Source organism: Hypanus sabinus, chromosome 2 (genome assembly GCF_030144855.1).
Source record: "Hypanus sabinus isolate sHypSab1 chromosome 2, sHypSab1.hap1, whole genome shotgun sequence".
NCBI lineage: Eukaryota > Metazoa > Chordata > Chondrichthyes > Myliobatiformes > Dasyatidae > Hypanus > Hypanus sabinus.
The window spans coordinates 142,498,876-142,522,300 of record NC_082707.1 but is presented as its reverse complement, the minus strand read 5'-3'; the positions used below and the strand labels follow the sequence as shown (position 1 = coordinate 142,522,300).

The following is a 23,425-nucleotide window of genomic DNA, read 5'->3' as shown; positions in this document are numbered from 1 at the left end:
GTGAGGGAGGAAGTGTAAGGGCAGGTGTAGCACTTGTTCCGTTTACAAGGATAAGTGCCAGGAGGGAGATCGGTGGGAAGGGATGGGGGGGAACGAGTGGACAAGGGAGTCGCGTAGGGAGCGATCCCTGCAGAAAAGCAGAAAGAGGAGGGGAGGGAAAAACGTGCTTGGCAGTGGGATCCCGTTGGAGGTGGCGGAAGTTACGGAGAATTATACGTTGGACCTGGAGGCTGGTGGGGTGGTAGGTAAGGACAAGGGGAACCCTAGTGGGGTGGCGGGTGGATGGGGTGAGGGCAGGTGTGCGGGAAATGGGAGAGATGCATTTGAGAGCAGAGTTGATTGTGGAAGAAGGGAAGCCCCTTTGTTTAAAAAAGGAAGACATCTCCTTCATCCTGGAATGAAAACCTCATCCTGAGAGCAGATGTGGTGGAGGTGGAGGAATTGTGAGAAGGGGATAGCATTTTTGCAAGAGACAGGGTGGGAAGAGGAATAGTCCAGGTAGCTGTGTGACTTCCCAGCTCTCTACTTCATCCCTCTCCCCACTTCTTATCCCCCCCTCGACCATCCCATGTTACTTCACTCCTGATGAAGGGTTTCGGCCCAAAATGTCGTCACTACCTCCTCCCATAGATGCTGTCTGGCCTGCTGAGTTCTGCCAGCATTTTGTGTTTTTTGAGGATCTAAAAAGCGTGGATTGGGACAGGTTGCTCTCTGGCAAAGATGTGATTGGTAAGTGGGAGGCCTTCAAAGGAGAAATTTCGAGAGTACAGAGTTAGTATGTTCCTATCAGGATTAAAGGCAAAGTGAATAAGAATGAGGAACCTTGGTTCTCGAGGGATATTGGAACTCTGATAATGAAGAAGAGAGAGATGTATGACATATATAGGAAACAGGGAGCAAATAAGGTACTTGAGGAGTATAAGAAGTGCAAAAAAGTACTTAAGAAAGAAATCAGGAGGACTAAAAGAAAACATGAGGTTGCTTTGGCAGTCAGGGTGAAGGATACTACTAAGAGCTTCCACAGGTATATTAAGAGCAAAAGGATAGTAAGGGATAAAATTGGTCCTTTTGAAGATCAGAGTGGTCGGCTATGTATGGAACCAAAAGAAATGGGGGAGATCTTGAATGGGTTTTTTGTGTCTGTATTTACTAAGGAAACTGGTATATAGTCTATGGAAATAAGGCCAACAGGTAGTGAGGTCATGGAACCTATACAGATTGAAGAGGAGGTGGTGCTTGCTGTCTTGAGGCAAATCAGAGTAGATAAATCCCCAGGACCTGACGGGGTATACCCTCGGACCTTGAAGGAGACTAGTGTTGAAATTGCAGGGGCCCTGGCAGACATATTTAAAATGTCGGTATCTACGGGTGAGGTGCCGGAGGATTGGAGGATAGCTCATGTTGTTCCATTGTTTAAAAAAGGCTCTAAAAGTAATCCAGGAAATTATAGGCCAGTAATTTTGATGTCAGTAGTAAGTAAATTATTGGAAGGACTAATAAGAGATAGGATCTACAAGTATTTGGATCGACAGGAACTTATTAGGGAGAGTCAACATGGCTTTGTGTGTGGTAGGTCATGTTTAACCAATTTATTTGAGTTTTTCGAGGAGGTTACCAGGAAAGTGGATAAAGGGAAGGCAGTGGATCTTGTCTACATGGACTTCAGTAAGATAAGAGGGATTTGGAGGGATATGGTCCAGGTGCAGGTCAGTGGGACTAGACAGAAAAATGGTTTGGCACAGCCAAGAAGGGCCAAAAGGCCTGTTTCTGTGCTGTAATGTTCTATGGTTCTATGTTTCTATTGGCAAACAGTCTTAAGGTGAATGAACCCAGAAATTATCCCGGCTGTATTGCTGTAAATGTACAGTTCTTCATGGCATTGATCATGGACCTTTTGAACCTTAAGGCAGTGAGAGGCTCTTCTGTTAAAGAACAGCTTGGAGATGACAGGAAGAGACCCTAATGTAACAGTGTGCAATCAGTCATTTGTTGAATCATCTGTGAAGAGATGTGTTTACATCTCCTTGCTCAGCGGACCTCATTCACATCTTGATTAGAACAGTGGACTACAAACTGCAGGGCATTGCTGAAGTATCAACTCATGCCTAGATTGCTCTTGGCCAATGTGGTCAAGACAACTGTGACCTTTATTTAAAAATGGAAAACTGTCCAGGCATGGAACTGTAGGTTTATTACTCCCTGCAGGAAGTGACATGTTGCATTCACAACTTGCCTTGAGAAGAGCAAACACGAGGAAATCTGCAGATGCTGGAAATTCAAACAACACACACAAAATGCTGGTGGAACACAGCAGGCCAGGCAGCATCTATAGGGAGAAGTACAGTTGATGTTTCGGGCTGAGACCCGAAGGGTCCTGAGAAAGCGTCTCGGCCCGAAACGTCGACAGTGCTTCTCCCTATAGATGCTGCCTGGCCTGCTGTGTTCCACCAGCATTTTGTGTGTGTTGTTTGCCTTGAGAAGCTTGGCCTGAGAATAAGCTGTACACAGACACACTGCACTTAAAAGAAAAATGGGTGTTAGCTCTTTTAGTCAAATCCATTTCTCCATCACTCAGCCTCTAAGAAGAAAGCAACATTTCAGATGACAGACTTGTCATCAGATTGGGGAAGGAGAAAAAAACATTTCTAGAAAAGAGAGGGTAGGCAAGGGAGTTGTTTTCTAACGGGAGAGCTGAGGTGACCATAAGGAAAAGAACTGTAAATACAGGTACCTGGTCAATGAGGGAATGGGATCAGTTAGACACAGACTAAGCAATGTAAGAGTTGCAAAATGCAGAGCAGGGAGATGTACTGGCCAGTCATAAGAATATAAAAAATAGGAGCAGGATTTGGCCATATCGTCCATTGAGCCTACTCTATAATTCCATAAGACCATGACTGATCTGGCCGTGGATTTGGCTTAATCCACCTGTCTTTTCCACAATATCCTTAATTCTCCAACTGTGTAAATACCTATCTAACTGAGTCTATTATATATATATATATTTAGTGAGGTAGCCTTTATGGCATCCATGAGCAGAGAATCCCCTTTCCAAAAGCAGCCTAATTACAAGATCACTAAAGGTTAAGACTCAGATTCTGCATATGCTGGAAATCTTGAGCAAAACACACACACACACACACACGCACACACACACACACACACACACACACACTCACACACACACTCACACACACACACACACACACACTCACACACACACACACACACACACACACACACACACACACACACACACACACACACACACACTCACACACACACTCACACACACACACACACACACACTCACACACACACACACACACACACACACACACACACACACACACACACACACACACACACACTCACACACACACAGAGTTAGGCAGCATACATGGAGTGGAATAAATGTCGATATTTCAGGTCAAGACCCTTCATCAGGACCCTAAAGATAGTCAGGCTTTGCCGACAAAGTATCTGACTGAAATATTCAAAGTTATGAAGGGCATAAATAAGACAAAAAGTGAGAACTATTTTGGCAAAGGTGCATATGATCAGAGGGCTTAGTTTGAAGGTAAGGAGTTGAAGATATTGAAGGGATAAGAGGAAGATTTTTTTTAGGAATACCCAAAGATTGTTTGAAATGTCGAATGTGTTGCTTGATGGAATTGTGGGAACATTGCTGGAAGAGAGTTGGATCTGTTTCTGTGCTCCATGACTTTAATGTCTCAAGCCTCACATGGTGCACAGTTACAGTAAGATTATACATGAAGAACAGAATTACACACAAAATATGAACTGCAGTGTCTGAAAGGGAATGTCAGATTGTCCAATGTCAATGAATTTTATCAAAGCAACGTTGATGCTAAATATAACAAGTCTTTACAGCAAGGAGTACTTCTTTGAAAGTACAGTATTATATTAAGTTCAAAGTATTAATTTTTATAGAAAAGCCTATGAAAAATGAATGTAAATAATACCATAACTTTATAGCGATATTTATAGTAAGAAAGGTGAACTTATTGCAAGATTATTTTACACCAGCTTGAAGTAACTTTATATACCAAGAGGTGGAGTACCATCACTTTGCTTTGAAGTGGATGTAGGGAGACTAGAACTAGTTTTCAGTAAATCTGCTTGTATGTCAGTGATGACAAAATGAGTCCTGTTCTCTTGTTGGTGAAATTCTCAGGACATAACAACCATTTTAGCTGGAATTTGTTACTATCATATTTTAACAGTCATGGTATTCATTAGTAAAATGAAATATAGAGAAGGTGATGGGTAGGGATAATGTTTAAAAAAAATGTTTAAAAAATTTTTGAGACCAGAGCAGTGACCTGTGATGGCCCAATCACAATCTTACTTTCTGAAAACGAAAGCAACCAACTCGCTACATATGTGCTTTATAATTCAGCAAAGTAATCTGGTTGATTTTCAACCGATTATTAAATCATTGTAAGTATGTAAAAAGACCTGATAAATGTGCAATGTTATGGAAAATTGATGGAAGTTAGATGATATCCTTTGGCTCTCAACAACATAATATCTTCAACAGAATGATATACTGTATTGTTGTATAATACTGTATAATAAATTAAAATAACATAATAAGGTTAATAATTGTGAACCAATTCTAAATTTGGGTTAAAAAGAAGTTTCAATATAGCCTGCACTTCAATCTGTTATGTGAAGAATCAGTAACAAGTATTTTTACCTGTTTTTTTCCACACACTCTAAGAAATAATTGTATATCTGAACACAGAATCAGATTTTAAAAAATGGATGTGGAAATTTAGAAATCTCAGTTTCTGCCACTGATGTTGATGTAAGCTGTAGTAGCATCTTCTGCCAGTGCCCGCTGCCTTAGTAAATCCCCATTAAGTCCAACCAGGCTGCATGATCTTCCACAGACTTCACAGCTCCCAGGCTGGGAAATATGAGATGTGGTTGTGCCGAGTTAAACTGTTTTGAGCCTACCACTCCCATTCAAATGCATGGATAATATTGAGAGTACAGGAGGAATGCTGACAGGCTAACCCCTTTAGACATCAATGGATCTGGGGTTGAGAAGGTGAACAGCTGTAAGTTTCTCTGCATAAACATCACTGAGGATCTCACGTGGTCTGTACATATTGGCTGTGTGGTGAAAGAAGTTTGGTTTGGTGCTCCAAATTCTAAGAACTTTCTACAGGGGCACAATTGAGAGCATCCTGACTGGTTGCATCACTGCCTGGTATGGGAACTGTACTTCCCCCATTCGCAGGACTCTGCAGAGAGTGGTGCGGACAGCCCACCGCATCTATAGATGTGAATCAGGACAGTTGCAAAGACAGGTGTGTAAAAAGGGCCCGAAGGATCATTGGAGGCCGGAGCCACCCCAACCGCAAACTGTTCCAGCTGCTACAGTCCAGGAAACAGTACCGCAGCATAAAGGCCAGGACCATCAGGCTCCGGGATAGCTTCTTCCAGAAGGCCATCAGACTGATTAATTCATGCTGTTGCAACTGAAATTTCGATGTTATATTGACTATCCTGTTGTATATAATATTTATTATAAATTACTATAATTGCACTTGGCACATTTAGATGGAGACATAATGTAAAGAATTTTACTCCTCATATCTATGAAGGTTGTAAGTAATAAAGTCAACTCAATTCAATTCAATAAACGAGAAATGGTATTTTGATCCATTGTTAGTTACCGGCAGGCAGGCCTTGCCAGCTGTTGAAGCCATTCTGTGAGTGCAGCTTGCTACCTGTGATGAGCTAGTTCTGTGTTGCACTGAACAATGCAAAGTGAAACTCCCAGCAAAAGATATGTTGGAGCACTCTCGAGGCAACAGAATATCTGTCCCATATAGCTGATTATTTGAGGCAAAATTCTAAAATTCTCGTCCAACTGTATGAAGAACATTTATAGTAATGAGTGGAGGAACTGAGGAGTGTGCTTCAGGAGCATCCCAAGGATAACTAGGAATGGGCAATAAATTTGCCCTGCTGGTGACACCCATTTCTTAAATACTGACGGATTAGCATGTGGATATTTACTGGAGTGAAATTTTTGAGTGATTTAATTACTGCATTTTAATTGTAAATAATGATATTAATTTTGTATGAATCAGATAAATAGAGTGACAGATTAGTTTGCAAAGTTCTGTCAAAGAACGGTTTTGCATAGACTAATTCATTTTAACGTAACTGCTGCAGTGCAGAGACTGAAAATTGTTATCATTCGTTAAATTATTGCTGAATTATGTTATTCATAAATATGTTACAGCAAATATTATGGTATGAAAATGAGCAACCATTTTGTTATTTTTTGTGAGATGGGTGTACATTTAGATAATTTGTATGAAGCTGTAATCAATAACAGAAACAATATAAATGGGTAAAAATGGGAATCCTTTTTAAAACTCCTGTTGAGTTAGCAGTGAAATGGAGCTGTTCCCTGTACACAAAGCTCAATGACAAAGATGCTTAATAAGAAGCGAAAAAGCCAGATAACTAGTTTTAGAATTAATGGTGCGTCTGAATTTTAGTGTCTATGCGTCTTCGTCACTTTTCCCAGCCCACTTCCTTCTGTACACCTATTGCCTGTCCTTCTATTCATTCAGTAACACTTCTAATGCCAGGACAACGATTCCAAACACAGGAGACTTACAATGCCTTCTTCTCCTTGTTATTTTATTGCTTTCATCATTAGCGCATTGGCCTTGCTAAGTCCAATGTGGCTTGCCAACTTCATCTGCACTAGGATCACTTGCTTCTCCATTCTTTTCTCTCAATGCTTTAATCGATATGCTAGTGAGTACAATTTTCATGAGGCTCCGAATGTTATATCATCTTCGGTGACAGACCCGTTTTAGTTACTCAGAAACTCGCAATGCATTTCCAGCACGACTTGAGGAATCCATCTTGAGTTTATGGGTAAAGTCTACAATCTACTTTTCTCAGTTTTAGAAGGCTGATATGGGTATGTAAAACTGCAAGGAGAGTGTGAAATCACTGTTTTTCTGAGAACATGTAGCAGATAAATTGCATTTTTGCCGTTGCGTCAGTACTAGAATCTTAGGCAAATGTGTGTACTCTAAATTTCAAATTTGGACTCACCGCGGACCATTCTTGTGTGAGATCATTGCTAAGCTATATGGAAAAATAGGAATTCTCATATTTTGGAATGATCATCAGGAATTTCAATCAGTGCTGCTCATTTTCATAGAATTCAAGAACCAAGATTTTGTGTTTTAAAAAAAGAATAAACCTATTTCTATTGCTGAATACATCTTTGAATTTAATTATTTGCAGGATGTGGTCTCAACTATCACAAGAGATGTGCATTCAAAATCCCCAACAATTGTAGTGGTGTGCGCAAAAGACGCCTTTCCAATGTTTCCCTAACAGGATTAGGCACTTCAAGGTCCACCTCTAATGAATTGTCGCCGAATACACCAGATGAGCTGTCACTGGTAGGTTTTCTTAAGGAACTTTACATATTATTAGAATATAAATCTAACACTCTACTAGCTTTAACTGAAGGGAAGCACAGATATAAAACGTACCATAAATCCTATGTAATGCTGTAATCCCATTTATAACAGGAAGCCTACCAAAGGACTGCTGATATAGAATAATCAAAATCTGTTGATTTAGTTAACAATGTAATTTTTAACATTTAGTAAATTGCACACTATGATTACACACTGTTGACAATTTATATTTGTCATAATGATTTGTTCAAGCGTTATCCTCAGCAGCCGATTAATGTAGAAATAACAGTTGCAACACTGAGGTGTTCTAATCACTTCATCCCTTCCAAAGGGAGAAAAGAATAAGGAGAGAAATAAGTATTTTAGTGACGTAAACATCTGAAATTTAATAAGCAAGAGCTGCCTGTGATGTTTTATTTTGTAGAAAGCAATGAATAGTATGGTTGATGTATCTCAATAATTGTGTCAGTTGCTTTTCATTTGGATAACTGTTAATTTCAACAAATGTTAATATTCTCAACTAGATACTTAAACATGCTTAATACTTGTGCATGGTGTTCTAAGTATGTAAGATTTTACATTTCTCTTGAGGAAACAACCTTTGTATGTAAAGGCTGTTCAAGGATCCAGATGACCAATGCAAATCTCCTGATCTACAAAGCAAGAGTGACCCCAGCCCTTTTTTACCTACAATACATTTAGTATGCATCTCAGACACTGGAAAGATACAGCTAATACTGTCTCTGCAAAGCCTGCCAGATTCACGTGAAGTATAAGTGAATCAAAGTTGGTGTCATCTTCCAGGCCAGAATGCCCTGTATTACATTATCTGTTGGGTAGAACACGTCGTTCATATTCTGTAAACGAGATTTCTGAAAGAGACTTTTGTGGAAAGAGATTACTAAATGGATAGATGAAAAATGATCAAAGATGGGCTTGAAATCTTTATGACAAAAAAGAATCATCCTCACAGACTCTTGAGCCTCTCCTGTCAGTAACTGCTCAAAGTACAGAAAGAGCATTTGAGGTGATATCAAGAACCTCAGATTTGTGCATCAGTAGCACACAGAGATCTTAGGTAAATGGTGGGAGGAGCAGATCAGCAGAACTGCAAACTAGGGACACAAGGAACTGCAGATTCTGGAATTGGAGCAAAAATCAAATCAATTGAGGAACAGCAACTGCTGGAGGAACGAAGTGGGGTCCTAATTCATAATCGTAACCTGAACTTTTGACAATCCTTCTCTCCCCACAGATGATGGTCAACTCACTGAGTTCTGCCAGTAGATTGTTACTTTCTTACAGCTCACAGACTTCCTACCTATTCAGTTATCTGCCACCTGCCCTACCTGTGATGTAGAACTGCTGAGTTCTTACAGAGGCTGCTGAGTGAAGGTCTCATCTGTCACCACAGGATCTATTAAACTGAAGGGGAAGCAAGATATCCTTATTCCTAAGGAACATGTGGTATCCAGGCTGAATTAGTTAGCTAGATATGGAATTGGCTTGCTAGTAAAAGGCAGACGGTGGTGATGGAAAGTTGTTTTTTAGATTGGAAGCCTGTGCCCAAACAGTCTGATGTTGCGTCCCCTGCTCATCATTTATATGAATGATTTGGATAAGAATGTAGGTGGCATGATTAGTAGTTTGCAGATGACACCAGAAATGTTCACGTGGTGGACCATGAAGAAGGTTGTCTACGGTTACAACAAGTTATAGATGAACTGGGTAAGTGGGCAAGGGATTAATAGCTGGAGATTAACGGATAAGAGCTTAGAGTTGCTTTTTGGGAAAGGACAGGACATGTTAAACCAGGCAGGACATACACAGTAAATGGCAGGACCTTGGAGCATTGTTAAACTTTGGGATACAAGTACATAATTTCCACTAAATTGGGTAGACAATGTAGTGAAGAAGGTGTAATGGTATAGTTGTCTCCATCAGCCATGATAATGAGTACAAATGATGGGACATCATGTCACAGTTGTACAAAATGTTGTTTGGGCCACACTTGGAGTATTGTGTGCAGTTTTGTTCATGCGCTATAGGTACGACATGATTAAGCTAGAGTAAGTGCTGGATCGATTCATAAGGATGTTATCTGGATTGGAAGGCTTCAGTTATCAGGAGAGATTGGATAGCTAGGTTTATTTTCCTTGGAATGAAGAAGATGGAGAGGTGACATGATAGAAATAAAGAAAATTATAAGAAGCACAGATGGGGTAGATAGTCAGTTGTCTGTTTCCCATGGCTAGAGTGTCTGTAACCTAGAAGGCATAAGTTGATATCTGCAATGAGCTGAGAGAAGGTGGTGGAAGCAGGAAAGGTAACAACATTTAAGAGACATCTCAACAGATGATTGATTGAGTAGGACCTGGAGGAATATGGAATTAATATAGGCAAGTGCGATTAGTTCAGATAGGCATGGTGGTTGGCATAGATACTGTAGGCTAAAAGGACAGTTTCTAAGCTGTACAAATCTTATCACTGTCTATTCAGAAGTTAGGCAATTCAAAATCCTCTATTTACAGGAATAGGCAGTTTTAGCACATTAATACACTTACAAACATATACTTTCATGATTCTCTAATGAGGTTGTTTTCAGAAGGCCAAGCGAGAGGGTTATCTATAGTCATCTGTCTGTAGTCATATAGTCATCTGGTGTCAGCTGCTCCTGTGCAAGGTAAAAAGCACAATTTATTCTTTACTACCCAAATCTTTATTACATTGACCCAGGATTGCTGCATGCACTATTTTCAGGTGCCCAGCAGCACATAACAGGTACATTTGCAAACCATCCTTGTGAATCCTTCTCTCTGTTATAGGGATTAGAGATATAGTACCCAGTCTATTTTTTTTACTGCAATTTATTCAGTTTTTAAGAACCACTTCATAATTTGGGTTCTGCAGTATTAACTAGTGTAGGACTCCATGATGAATACGTGCTGATATTTAAACAGGTATCTATCACTGGTTGGGAAATATTTCCTGGCTACATTTGAATGTTGTTTTCATGAAGAACATGTACGTAAGGGTTCCTTTTATAATTCATTAAGATGGTGAAAATCCTTAAAAGATGAGAAAGCTCAAAGCTTGATTAATTCGAGTGAAAATTATTTTAATTTTCCCCATTGAAAGACACAAAATATTTCTTAATATTGATAATGATCTGAATTTCACTTTTAGTGAATTAAAGTGGATATTCTTTGTGATTGAAGCGTAGTTGTAATCTGTAGCCATAATTCTGATTACCCAATAATGCATTCACAGACCCTAGGCTTAGGAATCTTTCTGCTTTATCTTCGCTCTTTCTGCCTCTTTTGCTGCAGTTATGATCCCTGGCTTTGTTTTTCTCTTTGTTCCTCTTTTATTGTGTGTATATGGATGGTTCTGTTATAAAACAAAAGCAAAACACTGCCCTGTTATCTCCTTAGCCATTTATTTTTATCAGTTATCACAGGAAAGAAACAAAACCTTAGAACTGTTTGTATCCTTGATCAACACACGGCTCGTTTACATTTTTGTTCAAACTTTCCATCTGTTCTGGCATTCAGTGTGAAGTGAAATGTTTCACATTCCAAAACATGAATGGAGGGAAAACATTGGAAGATTCTCCCCAATAAACAGAAATGGTCAATACCAAAATATAACAGCCATCCAATTTAAATTAGCTGATATAAAACCAATGAATTTGAACATAGTACTAAACTTACGACAATGGCTGCCACTATTTCCTGATGCATGCCAATGAAATTATATTAACTCAATCATTGCCACAGCAATATTGATACTCATTAAATAAATGCCACATTCCTAACTGTCTGCTCAGCTCCACCTTATTCATCTGCTGTTATACTCCCTACCTGAATTCCAGTGAGGGAAGGGACATGTCTTGTAGCAACATAAAACAAGGGAATTTTATGACCAGGTGCTAACGGCAATATAGAAAATATCTCCTTCTCCATAGTTAACCAACAGTAAGCACCTCCGTCCTTAGTCTTTGTCAGAACTGGAGACCAACCACAGCCTCAGCCCAGATCATCAACAGGCTTGCTCACCACAGTGTCTGACTGGCAGCTGAAAGTTGATCTTGGCAAGTGGTTAAAGTTCTCTGACTCCATTGCATCATCATCGTCGCTGAGGGACGTGGACTTTGTGTCAGAAGCCTGGAAGCAGGTGGTCATGGTAGAACTGACAGTGCCTTGGGGGGACCAGATTGAGGAGGCATTTGAACGTAGGAAAGCTAATTATAAGGAGCTGGTAGAGACAGGGGTGGAGGGCACAGTGTGAGCCTACAGAGGTTGCTGGCTGTTCGCTCTGTAGAACTTATTCTCTCCTTGGCAATTTTGGGGCTGCAAAGAAAGGAGCCCTCAGGACCATTACAGAGGCTGCTGAGCGAGCCTTCTGCTGACTGTGGATTAAGAGGTGTGACCCATGAACCAATGCTTCTTGGATACAAGTCAGGGCCTGTTCAACCCTGGCTGGGTGGCCTGGGCGAAGGTATCTGATATTGAAATACCTGAAACTCTCAACAACCCCAGGTCACAATACTGATGATATGCCCCAGTGCATCTGAGGGTGTATCTTAGCATCTACCTCCATGATGAACATTATTTTGATGACAGTGAACTTGAAATTCCTCAATTGGTCTCAAAGAATTTTATCCAAATCAGAGGTGCAACCCTCAGAAAACATTCACTCCATCTGCTCCCCCAATACCACCTCAATCTCCATGCTATTTAGATCCTAATCCATACTTTCTTCCCCGGTTTGTACAATGAATTTAATTCCCTTCTATCTGGTCATTTATTATGCACAAGTTCCACACTGAATGAATGTCCACAATGTGGCTATTCACAGCCAACCGAATACAAGGTTCAGCTTGTATATAACCAATCCATGAGCTATATTGAAATCAGTGCCTCTAAGTTATTTTAAAAATTTAAAATAGCCCTATTGCCCTGCCTGCATATTGCTTCAACTCAAGCATTGCCAGATTTGTATTCTGTTCCATGCACCTTCGCCCTGAGCATGTGGTTCATTATGTGTTTACACTCTCACTGATCAACAATGATGCATCTTCAAATGTTACAGGTCCACTCTCCACTACTCCCTCCCACACCTTCTCTCCTCTTACTTCAGTAAGGCTTTTAGTCGGCAGTCCTAATCTACCTTTCTTCTCGTTGTTGCCCTATTCCACATATAAGTGGCATAGAAGCTTGTGTAAGGTTAATGTACAATATCAATGCAAGCTGTTATTTCTGAACTATTGTGGCTCACAAATAGCCAGCACGCGGGGAGAGACTTTGATAATGCACCTCTGACGTCATTTCCGCCCAGAGAGGGCGAGCGCTAGGGATTAAATGCCAGCGCCGCGAAGTTTGAGTAAACTAGTCTCAAAATGACTTACCGACTGCGTGTCGTTATTTCAGCGCTGTGTGTAGCACATCGCTACATTGGTGACCCCGACAGTCCAAACGGGATTTGGACCAAAGATGACCGACTCTTCATCTGTTCACACAGTTTCGTTAAAACTGCCGACTTTCTGGACACTGCGACCACGCATGTGGTTTAGCCAAGCAGAAGCCCAGTTCCAGATTCCGCAGATATCTTCTGATTCCACGCATTACTATCAGGAGACGGCCGCCCAGGTTGCGGATTTCATACAGTCGCCCCCGGAAGAAGGCAAATATGAAGCATTCAAAGCGCTGCTCATTGGGACCTTTGGCCTCTCACGGCGTGAGCGGGGTGCCTGCCTGCTTCACCTGGACGGTTTGGGAGACAGACTGCCGTCAGCATTGATGAACGAGATGCTGGCCCTGGCTGATGGACACAAGCCCTGCCTCATGTTTGAGCAAGCGTTCCTAGAGCAACTGCCCGGGGACATACATCTGCTGCTGGCTGACGCAGATTTCAGCGAACCCCGGAAGGTGGCGGCCCGGGCAGACGTGCTGTGGAAAGCCAAGAGGGAGAGCGTGGCATCCGTCGGTCAGATTACCAGGCCACGCGCTCAGCAGTGGACCAGACCAGGCCCGGCAGGGGGGCGCACGCAACACAGAAGCAGAAGGAGGCCAGTGAACAGTGGTGTTTCTACCACCAGCGGTGGGGCACAAAAGCCCGCCGTTGTCGCCTGCCCTGCCAAGGCCAGGGCCAGCTGCCGCTAATGACTATGGCGGCTGGCCACCAGGACAGCCTCTTGTACATCTGGGACAAACAGTCGGGATGCCACTTCTTGGTTGACACCGGAGCGGAGATCAGCGTCTTGCCCCCAATGGGGTATGACACCCGCAACAGGAAGCCAGGACCCACCCTGAGGGCCGCAAACGGCAGCACGATACGGACCTACGGCACCCGCTCAGTGCAGCTGCAGTTCGGTGCCAGCCGGTCACGTGGGACTTCACACTGGCCGCGGTGGCCCAACCACTCCTGGGGGCGGACTTCTTGCGAGCTCACAGTCTGCTGGTCGACTTGCAAGGGAAAAGACTGGTCCATGCCGAGACTTTCCAGACGTTCTCCCTGGGTGAAGCCAAGTTGCCAGCCCCACGCCTGGACTCCATCACAATGTCGGACAACAAATTCACCAGAATCCTGGCGGACTTCCCATCGATTCTGGCACCACAGTTCTCGGCAGCCATGCCCAGACACGGGGTACAGCACCACATCCCGACCCAGGGACCACCCCTCCACGCCTGCGCACGAAGGCTCCCCCTGGAAAAGCTCCGCCTGGTGAAGAAGGAGTTCAAGAGGATGGAGGAATTGGGGATCGTACAGAGGTCCGACAGCCCATGGGCCTCCCCCCTGCACATGGTGCCCAAAGCAACTGGGGGTTGGAGACCATGCGGCGACGACCGCAAACTGAACGAGGCTACAACTCCAGACCGCTACCCCATGCCGCACATACAGGACTTTACAGCAAACCTGCACGGGGCAAGAATATTTTCCAAAGTAGACCTCATCTGGGGATACCATCAAATCCTGGTGCACCCTGAAGACATCCCCAAAACAGCACTCATCACCCCGTTCAGCCTGTTCGAGTTCCTCCGAATGCCGCACAGACGTTCCAGCGGCTAATGGATGCGGTGGGATGCGACCTGGACTTTGCATTCATTTATTTGGACAACATCCTTATAGCCAGCAGTAGTAGCCAGGAGCATCTGTCCCACCTCCGCCAGGTCTACTCCCGCCTGAGTGATTCCGGCCTCACGATCAACCCGGCCAAATGCCAGTTCGGTCTCAGTACCATCGACTTCCTGGGCCACAGGATTACCAAAGACGGGGCGTGTCGTTATTTCAGCGCTGTGTGTAGCACATCGCTACAGAATATATGTCAGCAGGTTAAATGTCACCACACTGTTAGTTTAATGCACAGCACTAAAGTGCTAACCTTAACTGAAGTTCAACGAAACATGAGCATGCCTTTGTGAATGTCACTGAAAGACCAGCATTAACTGAGGAGAAATCATTGAAACACGTCTTTTTCACATAAATAGAAACATTACTAAGTCAGTCACTGAAGTGACAAGTGCCATTGAAGCTCCAGTATTTCAGCTGAATGACATTCAAGTATTTTCTTAACCCTAGTGAATATCACAAAATTTCTAATGTTACCACATTGCACTTTACTCAAGCACTAATATTAACTCAATGAATATCATTCGAGTAATATCATCAATTAAATTGATTTGATTGAAATGAACAAGAGTAGAGACACTGCAGGAGCAGGAGTAGGTTACTTGGCTTTTCAAACTTGCTTTATCATCCAGTATGATCACAATTAATCATTAAGTTCTTGGCCGGAAACGTTGACTGTTTACTATTTTCCAGAGATGCTGCCTGGCTTGCTGAGTTCCTCTAGCATTTTGTGTGTGTTGCTTTGGATTTCCAGCATCTGCAGATTTTTTTCATGTTTGTGATTGCAAATTCACTACCCTGCTCCCGTTTTTTTACCTTACCACTTGATCACTCTAACCCTAAGATGAAAGTTTAACTCATTTGTAATTTGTTGAGTGACTAGCTCTACATCATCCTCGAGGAGAAGACATTCTCCACATCTCAGACATGTATGGCTTATAGCTTATCCTTTGACTGTGATTCCTGGTCCTGGACACTCCTAATTTTTCAACTCCTCTGAATGTTGTAGGCACCACGGTGGCACAGCAGTTAGCATGACTCAGGGAGTCAGAGTTCGGAATTAATTACCGGTCAATAGGTTATTATAAATTGTCTGTGATTAGGCTAGGGTTAAATTGAGGGCTGCTTACTGGTGTGGCTCAAAGGGTTGGAAGGGCCTGTTCTGCACTGTATCCCTCTCATTCATTTAAATTCTAACGATTCCGGTTTCATTGGCACTGGTGAATCCCAGTGACTGGTGGCTGCTGGCCAATAAAGCAAGGAAAACAACTAACTTCTTTGTTAGTCACACTTTTCCAGGTAAACGATCATGGCGAACAATAGCCTGCAACTTTCCTTTGCACTTGGAGGCAATTCGATGTGGCAGAACCGAATGGAGGCAGGGGGCCCAAGGTTTGATCAATTTAAGCACTGGGCTGACTTGGAAAGGTTGGGTACAGGCTAAGTCGAGGTGGCGGGATCCAGGCGACAAAGTGTATCGAAGTGACGGAACCCAATGCCTGGACACCATTTTAAGTGCCAGGCCAGATTGTAAAAGTCTGGCACTTGGGCCCGAAGCAAGAGTCAGGCTTGGCTCTGTGCTGAACTGAGGGTCTTGGACTCCCGTTGTGGACTTCAGTTCAGAATGCTATTTGCTTGTAATTGTTCTTTGCGTGATTTATTTTTTTTCTCTCTGCACATTGGGTTTTGGCCAATCTTTTTTCTCAATGGATTTTTTTGACTTTCTTCGTTTTGTGGTTGCCTTTAGGAAGGTGAATTGTGTCAAAGTGGAACAAAATTCTACAAATTGGTCTAAATTGATTACAAATATAAAACACAAACTGATTGCATAAGTATTCACTCCCTTCAAGCCAGTATTTAGTAGGTGCACATTTCACAGCAATTACAACCTTGACTCTGTGTGGATAGGTCTCTATCAGCTTTGCACATCTGGCCACTGCCATTTTTCCCCATTCTTCTTTACAAAACTGCTCAAGCTCTGCCAGATTGCATGGGAGTCATGAGTGCCTTCCCAGTGGACCCAATTTCTCAAATGGGTTGAGGTCTGGACTCTTACTTGGCCACTCCCAAAACATTAACTTTGTTGTTTTTAGGCCATTACTTTGTAGCTTTGGTTTTCTGCTTGGGGTCATTGTCTTGCTGGAAAACAAATCTCCTGAGTCGCAGTTCTCTTGCAGACTACATAAGGTTTTCCTCCAGGATTTCCCTGTACTTTGCTGCATTCATTTTATCATCAACCTTCACAAGTCTCCCATGTCTGCTGCAGTGAATCATCCCCACAGTATGATGCAGCCACCACCATGCTTCATGATAGGGATGGTGTGTTTTGATGATGTGCAGTGTTTGGCTTATGCCAATTATAGAGTTTAGTCTGATGGTCAAAAAGCTCAATTGTGCTTTCATCAGACCACAGAACCTTTCTCTTTTTCTGTTGATCAGTTTAAAAAAAAGCCAAATTAAAACCACTGTGATTTAATGTTGTAAAACAATAAAACACGAAAACTTCTGGGGGTGGGGGGAGGAGAGAGTATTGTTATATGCACTTTAATATATACTGTGTCTCTCTCCAGAGTAAATACAGATGCAAGAAATCTATTTAAGATCTCACGCATCTCTTTCTCCTCCAAGCATAACAGGTACCCAATGTGATAGTTCACTGTCCCATATAATTAGGACTTGTATTTAATGCCCCTCATCTAAATAATTAATATATATTGTGAGTATCTGGAATCAGTACCAGTCTCTGTGTTACTCCACTTGTCACTGTCTGCCAAGGAGAAAAAGAAATCATGTTTTCTCCTACTCTTTGTTTGCCACCTACCTCTCTCTCCATATCTGTGCCTGTCCCATGTGTCTTAGCTTTGCATACTAATCTCTAATATGGGGCCTTTTTGGAAGCCTTCTGAATAAGCTGAAAGAATTTTATTGAAGTATTATTTCCCTATTAAATTCTGCTGGAGCGCTAATTGTGCAAATTTAACTGAAATACAACATTGGCTCAATGTCAGTAAAATCGACACTAACCTTTTTAATGTGGAGTTGTCATAGAGCTGTTAATAGCCCACCGTGTCATTAGCACACAGGGTGCCATAGGGATATAACCATTAGCCCACCAAACTGCTGACATTAACTGAATGCGTCTCTTTGAAATATCACCCCAATGGATGTTATTAAGATATTTTTATCTCAAAGGTGTTACAGAAATACTAACACCAGCACATTCAGTGTTGCTGAAATACTAGCATTAGCTCCAATGGTTGTCACTAAAGTAATAATGATAACTAAATAATGATGACTGAAATATTGATGTTATTCCAATGAGTATCACTGAAGTGCTAGCATCACCCCAGGTATCACTTAAACACTAATATTAGCCAAGTCTTTGTCACTCAACTGTAAAAATTAATTAAATCAATGTTGATGAAATAATAATGTTAATTAATACCATGATTGCCTCATTTTAACATCAGGTAAGTAATTGTGTATATATAAATGTCTATCTCAATTTTTTCTATATCTCTATATAAACTATATCTAAACATTCTGGTTAATTGGGCAATCGGTTAATTGGGGTAGCCACATCTTTGGGATAACTCTTAAAGAACAAAAACTAATTGAGAAAATAGCTAGGATTCCCTTTGTTTATTTAGGACACATTGCCCCCTAACTGTCACAGGCCCTTGCATGGCCATTAGAACAACAAAGAATTTGAAGGTATCTACAATCATCTTGAACGTTACAATGAGAATGCAGATTTGGAAAGTGCAGTTGTCAAAAGCATTGTATGTAGGTTGTTCATTATCTGCACTAGGTGTGTGCACTAATTTTTTCATTTACATTCAATCAAAAGAACATGGCAGCATACACTGGATGAATTCCTATGTCAATAACTATTAAGAACCAATACAGAGTTTTATATTACTGTAGTGGTATTTGTAGTGGTCTAATTTGTTCTGTATTTCCTTTAAATACATAATTTATTGCTCAGTTGAATGGTAGTATCTCTTTTTTTTATATATTTTTAACAATTTCTATGAAACTTCAGCTAATTGGGGCAGCCGCTTAATTGGGCCAAAAAGTAAGAGAGAGAGAGTGTGTGTGTGTGTGTGTGGTTTAATTAATTTGAACAAAGATTTGAATAATCCTTTTTAAAGATAGATAAACTCTCTGCCATTTTTCTCATATCACATTTATCAGATTTTCCATGTCTTGAATTTTATTTTGTTTAATTTTGTTTAAGCAGCTATCCTTTTACATCAGGTGGTCAGATATATTCTTCTAACGTCAAATGTCAAAAGTTTTTGGCACGTTTCTATTTTTTTACAAGATCATTTGCAAGAATAAGTAGTGTGACTGTGGGCTTAGTCACTGGAAAGGTCCCTAAGCTAATGCTACAAATGTTTTTATTCATCATTGTTATGTATTTAATATTTCAGCAATATTTGTGTAATATTGTAAATATATTGTTTGATTAAGCATTCTTTGTAGTTTACATAATATATTTCTGGTTACATGTATGAAGAACATGAATATCTTATATACATCATCATATGTGTGCCTTGCTATAAGTAAAAATGAGAGTATATGAGTACATCACCAGCTCCATGTTTTTCTGTCAGTTAGTTTTTTATCTTTCAGAGTTACAAAACATAACAGGAGCAACAAGAAAGGTTTAAAACAAATCTAAGAAGACGGCCTGCCTGTTGAGACGGTCAGTTGGGGACAGAGACAGTCAAGTTAGAAAAAAAAAGGTGAAAAGTAGACAAATTCATGAGTTTATAAACAGTGAGTACTGCGTGATAATAACTATAAAAAAGAACAGAAGTGGTAGGCTACGTCAGAAAAATAGACACGTTCAAACGCATAATGGATAATTGGCTGACATATGCTGAGCGAATTAAACAGTATTTTAAAGCCAATGAAATAGCCAGTGAAAAGCGAGTGCCAGTTTTGATGAGTGCAATTGGTGGAAAGGCATACAGATTGCTTAGAAGTTTAACAGCTTCAACCAAACCACCCAGAGAAAGCTTTGTTGATATCATCAAAGTAATGCAGGAGTATTTAGAAACAAAACTGTTGTTCATTGTAGAATGCTTTAGATTTCATAAGCAAAATGAAAAGAAAGGGGAGTCCATTTCAGCTTACATGGCTGAATTGAAGATATTGTCTGAGCATTGTCTGTTCAGTGATGGGCTTAACATCGTTTAGTTTGTGGAATCTTACAAGAAAGTATTCAAAGAGGACTCTTAACTGCAGCACATTTAAAAGAGTAGTTTAAACCACTGTATCAATGGAAACAGCAGACAGATGTAATTGAGTGGCAGTCAGGAAGACAAGTGAGTGTGAACAAAATTGCAACGTCTAAACAGAAGCCAGCCTTGCTGAACAGATTGTGCTATTGTTGTGGCAGGGGTTCAGATCCACCAGACTAATGGGGATTTAAAGATGAAACTTGCAGAAATTGCAACAAAATAGAACACATACGAAGAGCATGTCGGGCAGACAAAAATAAATGGACCGCACAGAGAAGAGAAAACAATAAAAAGTCATTGCAGTTTCAAAAGGAGCACAGATCTGCATTCTGTTATAATGTGAAAACTAACAATCGACAAGCAATATGGCTTTCACCAGAAGAGAATGGCAAATTAATTAAAATGGAATTAGACACTAGCTTGGCTTTTATGGTTATTCCACAAAATGAATTTGAACTGCATTTCAAAGATAATGAAGCCTACAGATGTCCAATGAAGAACTTATACTGGAGAAAAGGTAACTCCCATGGGAATGACATTCGTTACTGTGAAGTACAACAACCAACAAGCCATATTGGGCTTGTGTATGGTAAAAACAGGAGAGCCAGCATTGAGGGGCTGTGATTGGATGAGACAGCTACAAGTTGATAAGGAGATCCATCTACTATTTGCATGCCACATTCCATGCAATAGAGTCAACTGAAAGCGAATTATGAAAGGCACTGATTTATGTGACAGTGGTGTTGAAGGATGGCATTAGAAAACTCAAACGTATCAAGGGTAAAATGGTGTTAAAAGAAAATAGCACACCCAAGTTTTATAAAGTCCATCCCATTTCTTAAACCACCTGTGATAAAGTAGCCAGTAAGCTGGATCACAGGGAAGCTGAAGGAATTCTTTTCAAGGTTGACTGGAGTTCGTGGGCAATGCCAGTTGTCCTAGTAGCCTAGAAGAATGGGTCTGTCAGAATCTGTGGTGATATTAAGGTCACCATCAACCCAGTACTGAAACTAGATCAATATCCTGTGCTCAGTATAAAATATATCTTTCTGGAGGAGAACACTTAATCAATGTAGACTTAGCTGAGACCTACCTACAGGTGGGGATGGAAGAAGAGTTCAAAGTGTACTTCACCACAAGCACTCACTATAACAGGCTTATCTTTGTAGTAGCATCTGCACCTGAACCCAGGTAGAGAGCTATGGATCAGGTGCTGCAAGTCTGCCCAGACACTCGGTGTTTTCTGGATGACATTGTTAACAGTAAGGATGACAAGGAACATCTCGAAAATCTCAAAACAGTGTTAAAGAGTGGAAGATTATGGCATGATGCAACAAGTGTGAAATCTTTAAACCAAGCATCACTTACTGTGGTCACACCATTGACTCACAAGTATTACACAAATGTTCTGAGAAAATTCAAGCAGTCGTGGATTCCCCAAGGCCAAAGGAGATGTCACAATTGTGGTCTTTTTTAGAATTTGCCTGTTATTATAACAGCTTCCTGCTAAACCTGGCTACTGTTCTCTATCCCTTGAATTCATTACTACAGACAGAGAACAAATGGTAATGAACAAAGCAGTGTGAGATAGTTGTCAAACAGGAAAAGGACCTCAGACATTGTATTCATACATTATAATGACATTGTCTAGCAGAGCTTGCCTTACGGTATAGGTGCAATTGTATCACATGTTACGAGTGATGGAAGTGATCGTCCCCATAGGCTTCTAAGCATGTTCCCTTACCGCTGCAGAGAAAAATACACACAAATTGCCAGAGAGGCCTTAAGTCTGGTTCAGGGTGGAAAACATTCCAACCAGTACTTGTATGGGAGAGAGTTCACCCTCTTAACTAACCTTCAACCACTACTGTCCATCTGCAGTCCACAGAAGGTTGTTCCATTACCAGCAGTAGTACCAATGCAAAGGTGAGCTCTGTTTCTTAGTGGACACAATTGCAAGATCGAATTCAAGAGGACGACTGGAAATGGAAATACTGATGGATTATCCTGTTTACCCTTAGAAAGGGAAATACTTAAAAAATTAACAAAAAAGACACTCCTTGACGTATTCTCCCTAATGAAAATTGAAAGTCTCCTAGAACGGCAGAGATGATCTAAAGGGAAAGTAGAAAAGACCCAGCATTGTCTCAGGTTTTCAAGTGCACCCAAAATGGCTGGAATGTGCAGCTGAAACTCCAGTTCCCCCTTTACAAGGATGAACTTGCCCTTGATGGAGATTGCCTTATATAGGGAGTGGGAGTTCTTGTACCACCCATGCTGAGAGCTAAAGTGTTGGAGGCGCTACGTGTCAGCGTCGTCAAAATGGAAGTGTTGGCTTGAAGCTTTGTCTAATGGTTTGGGATAGATCAGCAGATCAAGCAGCTGTCCAAGATGCTAACACATCCAGAAGATGCCAAGAGTAGTGCCTGTATAACCCTGGGCATATCCTGCATTGCCCGGGCAAAGGATTCAGGTGGATTTTCCCAGGTCATTCATGAGCAAAGATTTTTTGGTAGTTGTGGATACAGCTACAAAGTGGCCAAAAGGTTTCCCAGTGGCCTCTACTACAACCTCACACACTGTTGATGGGTTGTGAAACCTTTTCTCAAGGACCAGTGTTCCAGAACACCTTGTCAGTGATAATGGACCACAGTTTGTTGCAGAACAGTTGCAGTCTTTCAGGAAAAATGAATGGAATAAGGCACATTACATCGGCATCATCCCAACCAGCTACAAATGGCCTGGTGGAAAACTTTGTCCAGAGTCTAAAGAACACACTGCAAACAGTGTCAGCAGAACGTACTGCAGTGACGCTGAATCAGAAGCTTGCCAATTTCCTCCTTGCACATCGCTATGCAGCGCATTCCATCACTAACATCTCACTAGCTATGCCATTCCTGGGTCATCCCATGTACTCATGCTTGAATCTCTTCAAACCCAATGTCAGGAGGGGTATCTTTAGGTCTGAATGGGACAATTTATAATCTACTGTGCTGTGTATGTCTATGTACTAGTTGTATTATATGGTATACTGTTGTATTATATAATGTGAGATAGATTCTATATTGAATTGGAGTTTATAGCAAAGCAGAGAGGTGTTATGTATTTAATATTTCAGTAATATTTGAGTAATCTTGTAAATATATTGTTTGATTAAACATTCTGTGTTGTTTACATAATGCATTACGGCTTATATATGAATGAAGTACGTGAATAGCTTATGTATATCATATGTCATCATACCATCATGTGTGAGCCTTGCTAAAAGTAAAAAAGAGTGCTCGAGTTATGCCTGGCTTCATGTTTATGATTTGCAGTAACAAAGCATAACAATAATGACACACAGGCATTCTTCTGCAGATCACCATGGCTGAGTCTCCCAAACTCAAAGTACTTTACATTTTCATAACCTTAGGATCAGGTAGTTCAATACAATTTCAATGATTACAATGACATAATTTACTTCAATATTTTGAGTCTGACAGTGCTTCCATTGAGTTACATATCTACAATGAGAGACACCTTAGAAAGTTCAGAATCAGAATC

General features: G+C 41.1%; 1 protein-coding gene across 2 annotated transcripts in view; it reads left to right on the top strand.

Annotated features, from left to right (window-relative positions):
* The window catches only part of prkd1 (protein kinase D1), a 351,830-nt gene that overhangs the window by 216,228 nt on the left and 112,177 nt on the right, over nt 1-23,425 (top strand). For both annotated transcript variants that reach the window (XM_059956078.1, XM_059956087.1), the window contains exon 4: nt 7,315-7,475. In XM_059956078.1, the coding sequence (XP_059812061.1) occupies nt 7,315-7,475 (161 nt within the window). The remainder of the gene's footprint in view (nt 1-7,314; nt 7,476-23,425) is intronic.